At 37.1% G+C, this 14,234-nt stretch overlaps 1 protein-coding gene across 5 annotated transcripts in view; it reads left to right on the forward strand.

Moving 5' to 3' along the window:
* The window catches only part of PDE7B (phosphodiesterase 7B), a 222,870-nt gene that overhangs the window by 140,126 nt on the left and 68,510 nt on the right, over nucleotides 1–14,234 (forward strand). Inside the window, exon 1 of one of the 5 annotated variants that reach the window (XM_034418863.3) lies at nucleotides 5,403–6,406. The exons of 3 other annotated variants lie outside the window; for them this stretch is intronic. In XM_034418863.3, the coding sequence (XP_034274754.1) occupies nucleotides 6,169–6,406 (238 nt within the window). In that variant the 5' untranslated portion in view covers nucleotides 5,403–6,168. Of the gene's footprint in view, nucleotides 1–5,402; nucleotides 6,407–14,234 lie in introns of those variants that run through there. One more of the 5 variants, XM_087882807.1, reaches the window with a different exon arrangement.

Genomic DNA, 14,234 nt, shown 5'->3' on the forward strand with positions numbered 1-14,234 from the left:
GGAGGATTTTTCATCAGGTCCGCCTGATTCGCCAGTTGCGTCCCTTTCTGGATTGGGACTCGTTACGCACGGTCACTCATGCCCTTGTCACCTCCCGTCTGGACTATTGTAACGCTCTCTACATGGGGCTCCCCTTGAGGAGCACTCGGAGGCTCCAGCTGGCGCAGAGTGCGGCCGCGCGGGTGGTGATGGGAGCAACGTGGCGCTCCCATGTAACGCCTCTCCTGTGCGAGCTGCACTGGCTCCCGAGTGCGCTTCAAGGTCTTGGTTATCACCTTTAAAGCGCTCCATGGCTTAGGACCTGGCTATTTACGGGACCGCCTGCTGCCACCAATTGCCTCCCACCGACCAGTACGCTCCCATAGAGAGGGGCTCCTCCGGGTGCCGTCGGCCAAACAATGTCAACTGGCGGCCCCCAGGGGGAGAGCCTTCTCTGTGGGGGCACCTACGATCTGGAACGAGCTCCCCCCGGAGATACGGAGGATTCTGGATCTGCGTACCTTCCGTCGCGCGCTTAAGACGTTTTTATTCCATCAAGCTGGCCTGACCTAAACTTTTCCTCTTTTAAATGGAATTTTAAATTTGGTTTTAATTTATTGGGGTTTTAAAATGTCTCAGCCAAATTTATTTAATTAGTTTTATCTCTATTTTAAATTTTGTATCTACATGTTTTATTTTATGGCTGTTCACCGCCCTGAGTCCTTCGGGAGTAGGGCGGTATACAAATTTAATAAAATGAAAAAAAAAATGAAAAAATTCTGACAACAGAATTAAAACAATTCGTGAAACGAATTGAAAGAACTTTTATTGTTTTTTGTGTCCCCTGACTAATTTGTTGTTGGGAATGTTGATGAGTAGACTGATGATGAATGTTGCAGACCAACACTGTTACAAGTCAAAAGAATAAACCCGTGCCATCCTTACAATGAGAATGGATAATAAAATAGAAAGTACAAAGAGAATTAGTGGATCAGATCGGTAGTAGAGCAGATTAATGATAACCCTGGCAATAGTCTAACCAGGTAATGTAGATGACATACTGTGATGTCTATTGTTGTCAGCTTCTTATATGGGTTAAAAATGAATATGCAGACATGTAAATTCATTAAATTTGTAAAACATGAGCTACTATGACATTCTTTCTTCAGCAGTTGTTCTATAGGAAATAGTTCTCATCTTATTCACAACTCTTAGATAGAAAGAAAATGGTGGTTGGATTACTTTGGTTATTCTTATAGTGTCACTGTCATCAAACATCCTTCCTATTCATTCCAGGTTCTTCTTAATGTTGAATGGAAAAAGAAAGAACTTAATTTTTTTTTGAAAGGATCAAATATTCATACTGAAAGACAGGATGTTTGTATTTTTACAATTTATTATGGTTCTCAAATACAGTTATGCTGAAGCAGTTATATCAACTGAGGAAAAGCAGCAGTGGTACAGGATCACTGCAGGGAGCAGTTCTGACTGAGATCTACGTTGATATGGCCACTATTTTGTAAACTGGTGTGTTGGGATTCAACTTCAAGTCCAAGAAGTTCCAACCATCTTGACTACTACCAGGAGATTCTGGGAGCTATAGCTCCAACAAATCCAGAAGAAACTAGACTTCATAGATGCTTAGGACTGGGAGTCAAAAAAGTCAAGATAGTGGCCACGGTCATGCTATTGAAGCCCTAATCTTTTTGTGTATAGTGTATATAACAAAGGGGCAGAGATTTGGTCATGTGACCACAGCTGCCATCTTGATCTTTTCTGTCCCATAGGCATCCATGCTCGGCTGTTATGGCTGCCATAGGGGAGTCAACATCTTTAATAGCATTCACTGTTATAGTAGACTATGATGCGTAGTTATAGTCTGTAAAAGATTTTTTTAAATGTATCAGTCCAAAATCATTAAAAAATGGGGGAACAGGAAAGATAAGAGTTCAAAGCATTATTGAATCTTTTTTGCCAGTTCAATTCATTGAAATTATATATGTCACTTCAACTCACTGAGCTTATATATGCTTTGTTGTATGCTGATATAAGACATTTATCAGCTTGGCATTTCCTTGTGATAAAACATGACTGAGTCTTTCTTTCGTATAAAGAAAACTATCTATACTGAAAATTTGGAAATTAGCAATTTCTAAAAAAGCAGCATCAATGGGAAATCATGAAGTTGGGGTATATGTGGCTTTGGCATAATGCATGGCAGTTTATAACTAATGGCTTACATTTTAGTGATATGTGCAGACTAAGCCACTGTGACATAGTGGGCTTATTCAAAACATATTAACAACTCATCTGTCACCATTTACAAACCATGTGTCTTACCATGATCATCTGGGGTAAAACATATATGTTACGGATCATCAATTGCTTCTTATGTCATTAATCTTTCTCGCTTCATGCAACAGGTTTCAGAAAAATCCATTACTTTTGGTGGAGCCAGAATGATTGCTGATAGCTTTGTGAGCAATAGGTTAAAAAAAATCTTTTCATTTGAACACTTTTTAAATTCTCAGTTCCCACCCCATCTCAACTCCTGATATTTCAAATCAATTTAGGAGCAACCAACCATATTTTATGATGATGGTAGAGAAGAGAAATGATCCTTGTTATTTCTTGCCATCTATTTACATGGCCATTTTAATTACAGGTTGAATTATCTTAAAGTGGGATCCAATTTCAAATCATGTGAATATTGTTGGCTGTAGAGTATCTAAGTCAGCTTGTTTGCATATGTATTTATATTCCACCTTTATTATTTTTTTATTTTTATAATTATAAATATTTTATTTTTATAAATAACTCAAGACAGAGAACATATCTGATACTCCCTTCTCCTCCTATTTGTCCCATAACAACCACCACCCTGTGAGGAACTGATAGAGAAAGTGTGACTGACCAAATTCACCCAGCCAGTTTTCATGCCTAAAATGGGACTGGAACTCTCATTCTCTGTGTGTTTTATACAGCCAACCTCCATCCTCTAAGCTTGTTGGCTGTCTTTAGAGAATAACAGAAACATTGTCAACACATTAATATTGAAAAAAATGAAAAAAAAACCCCTTTTCCTCATATATTCTCAGAGTGTCCTTACACAGTCAAATTTCAACTGTACTGGGAAGCTTGGGCAGGTCACTCACCTACCATATCATCTGGAAGAAAAGTCAATCTGACATTGGTCCGAGATAAGTGCAGCGAAGTAATTCAGATCCAAAGCTGTTGGGTCCCTCTGTCCTGGAATTTCCTGTATGGACAGAGCTGGGAGTAACATCAAACATTTTAAAAGCAATGACATTTGCACCAAAGTTGAACACAACAGGAATACAGCCATGTGTTTTATGAATGGATCAGCACATCTGAAATACTACACAGTATAATTGTTTTCTTTCTTCTAAACCTCTTTGTTCAAAGGATCAGGATATCCTGGCGCTAACCACTGCTGGAAAATAATATAATTGCAACAATGGTATAATACTTAAGAAGGATTTCACTTTTTATGCCAGTTCTGTGTTAAAATGTTTAGATAAAACATGAGTTTATTCAAGGAACTATTAAAGCTATTTAATTATTTAAAACTCTTAAAGAAACACTTTAGCAAATAAATGAGAAACACTTAATAATACACCCTTTTTTTTCAGGTAGAGATGCTAAGGGTGCTTGGACCTCATGCTGTGACTGATGATTATTTTGGCATCAGTAAAATAGATGTGTGTGTGTGTTCCAATTTTTAAAACACAAGGATGTTAAAATTCAGTCCACTTTGTTTTCCTTTTTCTTCTATGAATGAAGTTCCTGTTTATTGTCAAGTGTATTTTTTTAGAAATGATACTAAGTTTAATATTAGCCTGTGTGAAAACTAAAAGTTAAACCATGAAACTCGGAAGTCAAAGTCAAAGTTAATCTCATTTTTAATTATTTGTAAAACCATATTGAAAGAAAGAAAAAAAGAACTGATTAGTTCACTCTTCCTAGAAAAAGCATAAGCAACAGAGCATTTATCTGATCACCTTCCCAGAAAGTTCTACAGCCTAGAACAGTGATGGTGAACCTTTTTTTCCTCGGGTGCCGAAAGCGTGCATGCTGACACCCATAATGCAATGCCCCCCAGTAGGCTCTGCCCCCCCATGCTTCGAGTGCATGTGTGTGCGACCCCCGTTTGGTGCTAGCAGGCCTCCCTGAAGCCTCCTGGGACCAAAAACAGGGTGCGGCGGTGTGCTGCACCCCTCACCCCCCCTGCACATGCACATGTGACCTCCCACCCCGGCACATGCGCATACGATCCCCCCTACCTCCCATGCATGCGCGCACGTCTCCTGGCAGAGACCCAAAAATTAGCTGGCCAGCGGAAGGCACGTGAGCATGTGCGGTGGAGCTGACCTGGGTGACAGCTCATGTTCCCCCAGAGATGGCTCTGTGTGCCACCTGTGGCACACGTGCCATAGGTTCTCCATGATGGGCCTACTGTAGAATGAGTAATCCAGAAGTTCTTTCTATAAGCCTGGAGATATCTTTCTGATACCACAGTAGCAGGACAAATAAAATTGGTTTACTGCAATCTGAAGTGGCATGTTTAGAAGAGAGATTGCTGCTTGAATAATCCTGTTCCCCAATCACAGAGAGTTGGATCTATCAAGCAATTTCACTAGAAATAGGTTGGTGCTTTGTTTTAAGCAAGTTTTAATAGATTCACTGTAGCTTTCTGGACTAAACAAAAGTTCAGAATACTTTTCACTGATAATCTTTTGGTCATTTTTTATTAAACATGAGTAACAATTATTAAGAAATGTGTTGTGGGTTTCATCCTTCCAAGAACCATGTCCACATGTTTCAGGCTGGACAAGTTGAAAATTATTCTTTATAGCTTGATAGGAGAAGTTGTTTCAACTAGACTTTTCAGTTGGAATCATTTCCATTTGGAATCATTTCAAGATTTTATGTGAACGGTTCACTTGGTATGATTTAGAATATTTTATTTTCATGGGCCAGAAGTTGGATGATTCTGTTATAAGACAATGGCGGCAAAGCTGCGTGAATAGAGATCCTTACCTGAATTTGCTTCTGTTCAGGAAGACTTCAGCGGTGAGAAGGCATTTTTTTTCCTTGTTCTAATTTTTTTTTTACAGTTTTTCCATAAGATCTTACTGCAAGGTATGATTTTTCACCTGCTGGTTGACCTAGGCATCTTCCCAATTTCTCTTGTCTTCAATTTTTCCCCCTTTTTAGAAACGGAACTTTAAGTTCAAAACAAATCCAAAACTGTTTGTTGGATACTGTACCATCACTGAATCCTGTGTCTTTCCTGATTCATTTCATTCACAGTTCATTCTGGAATGTGAATCAGTGCTATTTCCTGTCCAGCTGAAGAGCAGTTAAGGTTACCAACTAGCTAATCCTCTGCACTTCAGACTTGCTGCGACTGAAAACCAAACAACTAGGAAGCAAGAAAAAGAAGGGGGGGCGGGTTTAGAGACTTTTAGAATTGTACTACTTTGTGTAGAAATTCAAACACAGCTGCCTTAATATTCCCATCCTGGAGCAGTTGGTAGATGTTTTGGGAAATGGCTGTAAGGACTTGTCAAGCTAAAACGAGGTAAATTTAAGCTGGTGTTGCTGGATGGCTCAAAATTCTCTACCCCACTCTTCCAGCCCAAAAATATTGCACAGCAGAAGTTGGCAAAACTTTGGTTTCTAAAACCAACAGCTGCTTACATCCTTATGCCTAATTATCGCAGGGCTTGGTAAATAAAAGCTTCCCTGTGGATGTAATTGCATTTGCCTGGTAGTCTTAGCTGACATGGGGCAGGGCCAGGGAAGAGAAGACGAGAAGCAAAAGAAAACATTCCTCTAGTTTGGATTTTTCTTCTTCTGAGACTAGCTGTAGGCTGGGTTTAATCAAACACGGTTAACTCAAAACTTTAGAGGGAGGGAAAGGGGAAAAGGAGAACATTTGCATGCAGTTGAGGAGGAACAGCTTTGGAACCAGTCATGACTTGGAGACTCTTTGAAAGATAAATTTCAAGCAGAATTTGTTGATTCAACTTTAGGAGCAACAGGACTACTGTAAGTTTAGAGAAACTGTTAGAGACAGCTGGTTAAAGGATGTTTGGTGCTTCTACCCCTCCTGGAATTTAAAGGCAATTTTCGTCTTCCGAAGAAGCATCCATCTTTTTGAGAATGCCTGTGCTGAATAGGTTTTTCAGTGTGTCGGACAAAGGTAGGCAGTGGGGGATTGACGAAGATCGGATGCCCTTGTCCGCCGAGACCCTGCCTGTCTGTCAACAGGGAATTCTATCTTGGGGTTTGCCTGAGAAGTTCAGAATCATAAAGCTGATTTGGAAATCCAAAAATGAGCTTGCGGAGACGAAGAGGAGAGGAGTTCCGGAAAGTGGAGGGAGTACTCATGTTTTATCAGGTAAGTTTAAAATATGCAATCAAAATTATGTTGGCATGGCTTTAATAATAGGCTTGGCTTGCCCTCTCTGCAAATTCCTCCCCCACAAAAAAAAAACCCTGATATATTTGATTGTTTACTGTTTAAACCTGTGATGTAGATGAACTATACATATTCATTCTCCATTAGGGGCTAAGAGCATTGAAGGCTCTTGTGGGTTTACCATATTTACTAAAATTATATAAGACAGCATTCAAAGTCAACTTCCTTGCTGAGTCATCAATGAAGAATCAGTATTTTGTGTTCTCATAAAACTTTTATCTTATGCCACTTTCTTTAAAATACTCCCTAATGCATGTAGCAAGACTTCTTCTCAGTGAAAACACAAGCAATTGTTCTGTTAATTAACATGTTAAGAGATTAGTGCATAAATTTTGAATAGCATATTAAGAGCTACAAATGTCCTAATCCTAAAAGTGACAGAATCAGCTTTGGTGATTATTTCCCAGCATTGGAAGCTTGTTCCCTCCAACCAAAACCTTAATGAGCTCCTGAACTAACAAAGATAATGAGCAAACAAAAATTTAGTAATTGGAGGATTAAAGGGGAAATATAATGGAATCAAATTAATTTTAAAAATCTCTGGTAATAATATAGCAAAATTAAGTATGTGTTTAACTTATTTCTGCTGCAATTAGTACCAGAATGATCAACATTTCCTAGATTATATTCAGTTTTTTTAGTTACTTGTTTGTATATGTTTGTATATGTTACTTGTTTGTATATGTGAATTATGTCCAAATAAATACTTTGGAATCAAAATCACTTTTTTGTAAATCAGTGGGAATTTAGGCATCTCTGTATCTGCATTAGTGCCTAGTTAAATATCTATAATGGTTTTTCTCATTGTTTTTCTTTATGGTGTTATTTAAAAATAAATTAGTAACTTTGTGCTTTCCTTATTTTAGGCTGATATTTAATACAGAGAGAAAGAAATAGAAAGATTCAGAAATATTTGAAAAGTGAAATGAATCTGTATCATTAAGGCAAATGCATTCTGACCATTTTCATTAGTAAATACTAATGAAGTGTTTACTTCATTTGTTAACGAAGTTATAATATTACAAAACTAATATTCATTTTCATACTCTATTAATGTTATAGGTATAAACTGAGTTTGAGATTCAGTTCTCATGGCATTTTTATTTAAGTCTGAAACTTGGTTTAATGCTCTCACACTGCAGAGGCCATAGGAAGAGAAAAAGGAAATGAACAACAATAACAAAAAGCATCACAAGTTCATTTATTTATTTATTTATTTATTATATTTCTATACCGCCTTTCTCCCGTAGGACTCAAGGCGGTGTACAGTCAAGAAAAAATATAGATACACAAACATCATAAAATTGCTAATTAAAATTATTATTATAACATAGTTTGGCCCAATTAAATAGAACCCAAAATTAGATAACATTTTAAAAACCTTCACATGTTCATATGTTTAGCCCTGCCTGTAGAACATCAGGGTCTTGAGGGCACGGCAGAAAGCACGGAGATCAGGGATATTTCATATCTCAGGGGGCAGTTCATTCCAAAGGATTGGAGCCCTCACAGAGAAGGCCCTCCCCCTGGGAGTCGCCAGTCGGCATAATTTGACTGACAGTACCCTGAGTAGTCCCTCCCTGTGAGAACGAACTGGTTGGTGGGAGGCTATTGGTGGCAAAAGACGGTCTCATAGGTACCCAGGTCCTAAGCCATGGAACGCTTTAAAGGTGATGACTAACACCTTGAATCGCACCCGGAAGACCACCGGGAGCCAGTGCAGCTCATGTAGGAGAGGTGTTACATGGGCGCAACGAGCTGCGCCCATAATAATCCGCGCGGCTACATTCTGCCCAGGTGTCTTCTCAATTTATTCTTGCCCTAGTGACTTTGACAATGTTCATATTTTCAATTTGTACAAGTTATATGCCCGTATACACATTATTGGAAATGCTCTTTGAATATTTTACTTAATAGCAATACTGAGACTTGTCTTTTTTTTTTTTTTTGCATCTCTACACATTAACCATAAATATTAGGGTTTTATGAATTTTTGCAGGAATTAATCTAGAATCTGCTACTTTTGATTCTGTGCATTCCTATTTATTGTTTAATAATATGTTGCAATGTTTACAAAGTGTCTAAATACAAAGCGTTCAGAAAGGAATTAGAAGGAGGCAATCTACATGAAGTTATGGCCAGTCATGGGATCTTGCTTTTTGAATACAGTAACCAGAATTCCTTTCAAAACTGATTGCAGGAGGATTGGAGAGCAACATACTGGTAAAAGCAGGGGTGAAATCCAGCAGGTTCTGACAGGTTCTGGAGAACCGGTAATGGAAATTTTGAGTAGTTCGGAGAACCGGTAGCAGAAATTTTGAGTAGTTTGGAGAACCAGCAAATGCCACCTCTGGCTGGCCCCAGAGTAGGGTGGGAATGGAGATTTTGCAATATTCTTCCCCTGCCACACCCACCAAGCCACGCCTACAGAACCGGTAGTAAAAAAAAAATTGGATTTCATCACTGGGTAAAAGGGTGCTTTTCAACCATATAGGAAGAATGTCTTTGAAAGATACAAGATGAGGTTAGGAATGTAGGTGTTGCTTTGGAAATTTGGATTACTGTTTCACATCATATAGCGTTGAATGTAGAAGAAATGACTAGCTGGAGAGCCATAGCCAAGCAGCAGCTGGATTTTCACATTAGTAATCAGCATGGAGTGGAATAGCAGTGGAGGAAATGAAATGTGAATGTGTACATGCACACATACACATACACAACCACAAACACAGAGACAGGCGATAAAGGATAGAAAAATGTCAAGCTCCAAAAGGGAAAAAAAATACCATGTGCATTTCCAATCTGGAAACAATTTATATTTAAATGATACTAAATTAGAAGGTTAGAAAGGGAAAATGAGCTGTATATGATTTCTAAAGTAATTTGGGTAGGGAGGGGACAAGGAAAACCAAACAAGATTTTAAAGTTTTGTGGCGCAATTAGCTGAATGTGCTGTGGAATAGACCTCAGTCAGAAAGGCATAAAGCAATCCTGCATCAACCACATTTTGTGGGCAAGTGATACTGGAAAATATGGGGAGAACTACCAGGGCAGGAAAAATAATATTGCCATCTCTTCCTGTTAATTCAATAGAACACCGTTCTCTCTGGGGCTTCTAATGGCTCTTTTACGCTTGGAATAAAAGTATATTCAAATGAAGAGGGGGTGCAGTATGAGGAAATATGGTATTTACTAAATAGTGATATTTTATTTTCTAAGATGCTAGAAAGGTTATTGGGTTATTGGAAAAAGTAAAAATATTAATAAATTCCAAAGACATCAAATAACTCTGGTCACAGAGATATTTCAAGATATTTTTTATATCCATATGGGTAGGTGAATGTTTACTACAGAGAATACAGGAACAGTTCTAACTATTCAAGAACTATCAGATGCTTTCAATAAATGTGACTTCATCATAATTTCCTGATTAGAATCAGCAAATATCAGGACAGGTTAAGAATCGCTTGGATTTGTGTATGAATTAATTCCTTTTCATATCCTTTCTTAAGTGTAATCTTAATTTTCTTAACTGTTTTACATTAAATCTTGGCATTAAATTCTCATTTCCCCAATACTTGCAATGTTCGTTTTCTGCCACCAGCTTAGCCACCCTTTTTTTACTATACTGTGTTGGGATTCTACTCTTTCTGTTCACTTTTCCCATGCAATCTGCATCCTTAAAGTTATAATTTATTTTTTCATAGCCCAGAGAAATGCCACAAGAGGGGTTTTTTTTGGTGGGGGGCGGGGGTGTTGGTTGCCTTAGGCCAATACAGCTATTCTCTGTCATAAAGCAGTGCAGAGAAACATTGAAGTCAAAGAAAGATGTCTTCAAGGAAATAATAGAATAATAGAAGGCTTATGGAAACATCAATATTTTAAAAAAATCATTTGAATTATATTAAACTCAACATCTCCCAAGCCTTTCATTTTCATGAGGTGCTTAGGGTCAAAGAAACAGTTTATAGAATAGAATAACAGAATTGGAAGGGACTTTGGAGGTCTTCTAGTCCAACCTCCTGCTCAGACAGGAAACCCTATACCATTTCAGACAAATGGCTGTCCATTCTCTTCTTCAAAACTTCCAGTGTTGGAGCATTCACAACTTCTGGAGGCAAGTTGTTCCACTGATTAATTGCCTCTCTTCCCCGTAACAATACTCCTAGACAAGACAGTTCATATTTGAGCAACTGGAACTGCCACACAAGGAGGTCAGTGCATTGCAGCACAAAGGAACAGGGCAGCCTCACTTAAGGGGATCCTTTACAAAGACTTTTTTTGGAAGCTAATCACTTTCAAAGCTCGGCACAACCTTAGTATTAATTCAAACATACTGCATAGTTGTGTTCTTCTAAATCCAGAACTATGAACCCTTAATTAATAATACACATAGTCCTTGATTTAAAACAGTTTGTTTAGTAACTCTTCAAAGTTAAAATAGTAAAGTGGTAACCGTTCAATGGCAAACCATTCAAAGTTACAATGTTTTTCACAGTTACAACCTTGGCAGCATCTCCATGATTATGTGATCAAAAATCAGAAGGTTGGCAACTGGTTCATATTTATGACTATTTCTGTGTCCGAAGGTCATGTGATCACCTTTTGCAACTTTCTGAAAAGCAAAATCAATGAGAAAGACAGACTCACTTAAAAACTGGGTTACTAACTTATCAATGGCAGTGATTCACTTACCAACTGAGGCAAGAAGAGTTGTAAAATGGAGCAAAACACACTTAACAAATGTCTCACTTAACAACAGAACATTTTGGGCTAATACATTACAGGTGGTAAGCCTAATAATTTGTGGGAGCTAAAGCAATATGCAATACCTGGAACACATATGAATACAAGGAAAATGTGCTAAATGTTATCACTGTTGTACCATGTATACTGGGATCAATTGTAGATTAACAGCAGAATGGCTACCCCACCAGCTGGTTAATGAGATGCTAACTTTACCTCTTCTGATCAGAATTTTGCTGCATTTCTGGGTATAAAAATACATCCATGGAAAGATATCTTGATTAGATGTTACTGATTATTACATGACATATTAATAAAATCCAAATATTGATCAAATCAATCATCTAAAATGGTTCAACTGTGTCATCTAATCCAGTTGCCTTGCTATTGTTGAAAATATTTCTTCAACTACGTTTCACTTGAAACATTCTGGTGTTCTTCCTCTATTTACAACCCTTCCAATGTTACATTATCCACAAAATTTGAATATCTGGAAATACGTGAGAACGTATTTTAAAAATTGTCCACCCCTATTAAATTACTAGGATTGTCTACTGTATGAGAAGTTTCCATCTGTTGTAGACAGATTCCAGATGTAGCCCTTTAAATGTGCATGTTCGTAACTACTGTATTGTTCTCCGTTTCTTATTGCACATCTTAAATAATTTTTTGCGATGCAAAAGTGAATGGCTGAATTAAAATGAAAAGTCTTATTAATAATCCTTTGGTGAAGGATACCTAAGGACGAACCAATCTCTCAATTCACCAGAAAATAAGGTTTACAAACAGGTTCACAGGCTTTAAATAATTGACTAATAAAACTATTGATCAGAGAAAAGAATTTAGATTCTGCACATCTGTCATTAATTGGGGAACTAAAGCTAAAAATTATAAAGATGAGATCAATCCGAGATTAGTTAGTCCATTCATACCCACTCACCCCCAAAAAAGATAACTCACATTTCAAAACATAGGTGATTGGATACTAATAAGATGGAATTCCATTAGACTGAATTGGGGCTGGGAGGCAGAATCCATTAAGTTTATATTTAATGCAAACCAACCAAAATCATACTATTTGAATCTACAAATAAACAAAAATACATCTCTAGGTGTTGTATTTTCCGTTTATCGAACTATAATGCAAATTTGGAAACAAAAATTATGTTTAAAATGAAAATCGTAGCTCAATTCAGTTCAAAATGTTGTCTGTTGAAAACTGCATATAATTCATGTTCAAGGAAAAGTGCCTTCAAAGTTATAGATATTAGTTCATTTTTAAAAAAATCATGTATATATGAAAATGGGACAAAACTGAGCTATAATTTTTTAAAAAAAAACTAGTCAAAAAAGGAAAAACTGAGTAAAATTCTCATTTTTACTTGATCTTAGATTGAATCCAATCTGTTTCAGATGAAATTCAGTGTTCTTAAACACAAAATAAAATTTGTTCATTGATTTGTTTAAATCTGGTATATTTGTTCTAGGCTCAGTGATTATTATAACTATTGCCCATTTTTCTCATTCTCTCTTGCCTTTGTATTAAATTATTAGACTTCTGTATCCACAACACAGGGACATGCACAATCATTTAAAGAGCTATTATATACAGTATATAGTAACAATGCAGAAATGTCTACTTCCACATCAGGAAGATGCCATCAGGAAGTGATATGTCTCCCTTTTTTCTCATAGATCTTTTAACAACTTCACTGCATGAATGTTTCCCAAAATTGCAACACAAAAAAATGTAGCTTTTTCCGCCCTGAGTCTCCAGAGAGGGGTAGCATATAAATTTAATAAATAAATAAATTTAATAAATAAATAAATGACTGAACAAAGAGGATTGAGGGATATTTTTTTTCTGGCCTAAGGATGTAGCATACTTACCATAGGCTTGTTCTACAGCAAGGAAGGACAACCTGGAGTTCTAAGGTTGCAAGCAACTTTCAGACCTTTTTGTGTGCATTTTTGAAGAATCCTCTGACCAATGTTCTTGAATATGTTGACATAATTTCTTGCCGTTTTTGTGGCAGGAAACAATTCAAAAAAATGTAGTCTAAGCCCAAAGAGAAGAGAATGCTAAAACACCTGCCAATCATGGGAATCATGCACAGAAAAGCTTGGTCTCTTCACTTGGCATCATCACCCTGTCTACTACATTAGCCCTTGCCACCAAAAAACATTATGTGAAGATCCTAGCCTGTATGGCCAATGAAGCAGGATAAAGACTTCCTAGTTATTTGCTGAAAGTTGGGTAACAAAGCGTGCAGAACAGCCACTGCTAATTTTGTCCTCATGTTTCTTGACCACGTTCACTACCCAGACCTCACAAGCCTTTTACTAATATTTCTGTAGGCTCTGTGTCCCTAGAAATATTCTTACATCTGGCTTTGCTTATGATGAAATTATATGGTTTGGGAAAGGTCAAATTACTACAGCATTGATGGGAAGTGTATCCACTATATTTAGATACCCTGTCACGTACTCTCGTGTGCAGAAGCACACATTATGTACTTCGTGAACAGCATGCGTCATTAAAACCAAATAGTAAAAATCTGCAAGTAATCAACCTACAGAACCTAATATACAAATATTGTTTTGAAAATACCGTTTTTATTTCCACCTATATAATATGAAGTGGCTCACTTTGAGTAAAGTATCAAATGTAATTGATGAATCATCGTAAAATACTGTACAAGGATGTTAGCATTGCTTGATACATATGAATTAAGTGATCTGAGAATATTGTTTATTAATTTGTGTTTAAAGTTACTGAAATTAATTAGGCTTTCAGTTTAGGCTTCATGAAAGATGGATGTCACTGCTAAAATCTGTAATTTGGGAATAGCTGTAAAAAAGCTTCTGATATCAGAAATATATAGCAATATATATGGTTTTTTTTATTAATTGCTGAAGGGTTTATTGGGGGAAAGGGAGCAAGAATATTTTAATGATATGAAAGTAGAGACATACTACTCTGCTTTGCATTCCTCTTCCT

The sequence above is a fragment of the Pantherophis guttatus genome, chromosome 1 (assembly GCF_059756535.1).
Source record: "Pantherophis guttatus breed Tessera chromosome 1, ASM5975653v1, whole genome shotgun sequence".
Lineage (NCBI taxonomy): Eukaryota > Metazoa > Chordata > Lepidosauria > Squamata > Colubridae > Pantherophis > Pantherophis guttatus.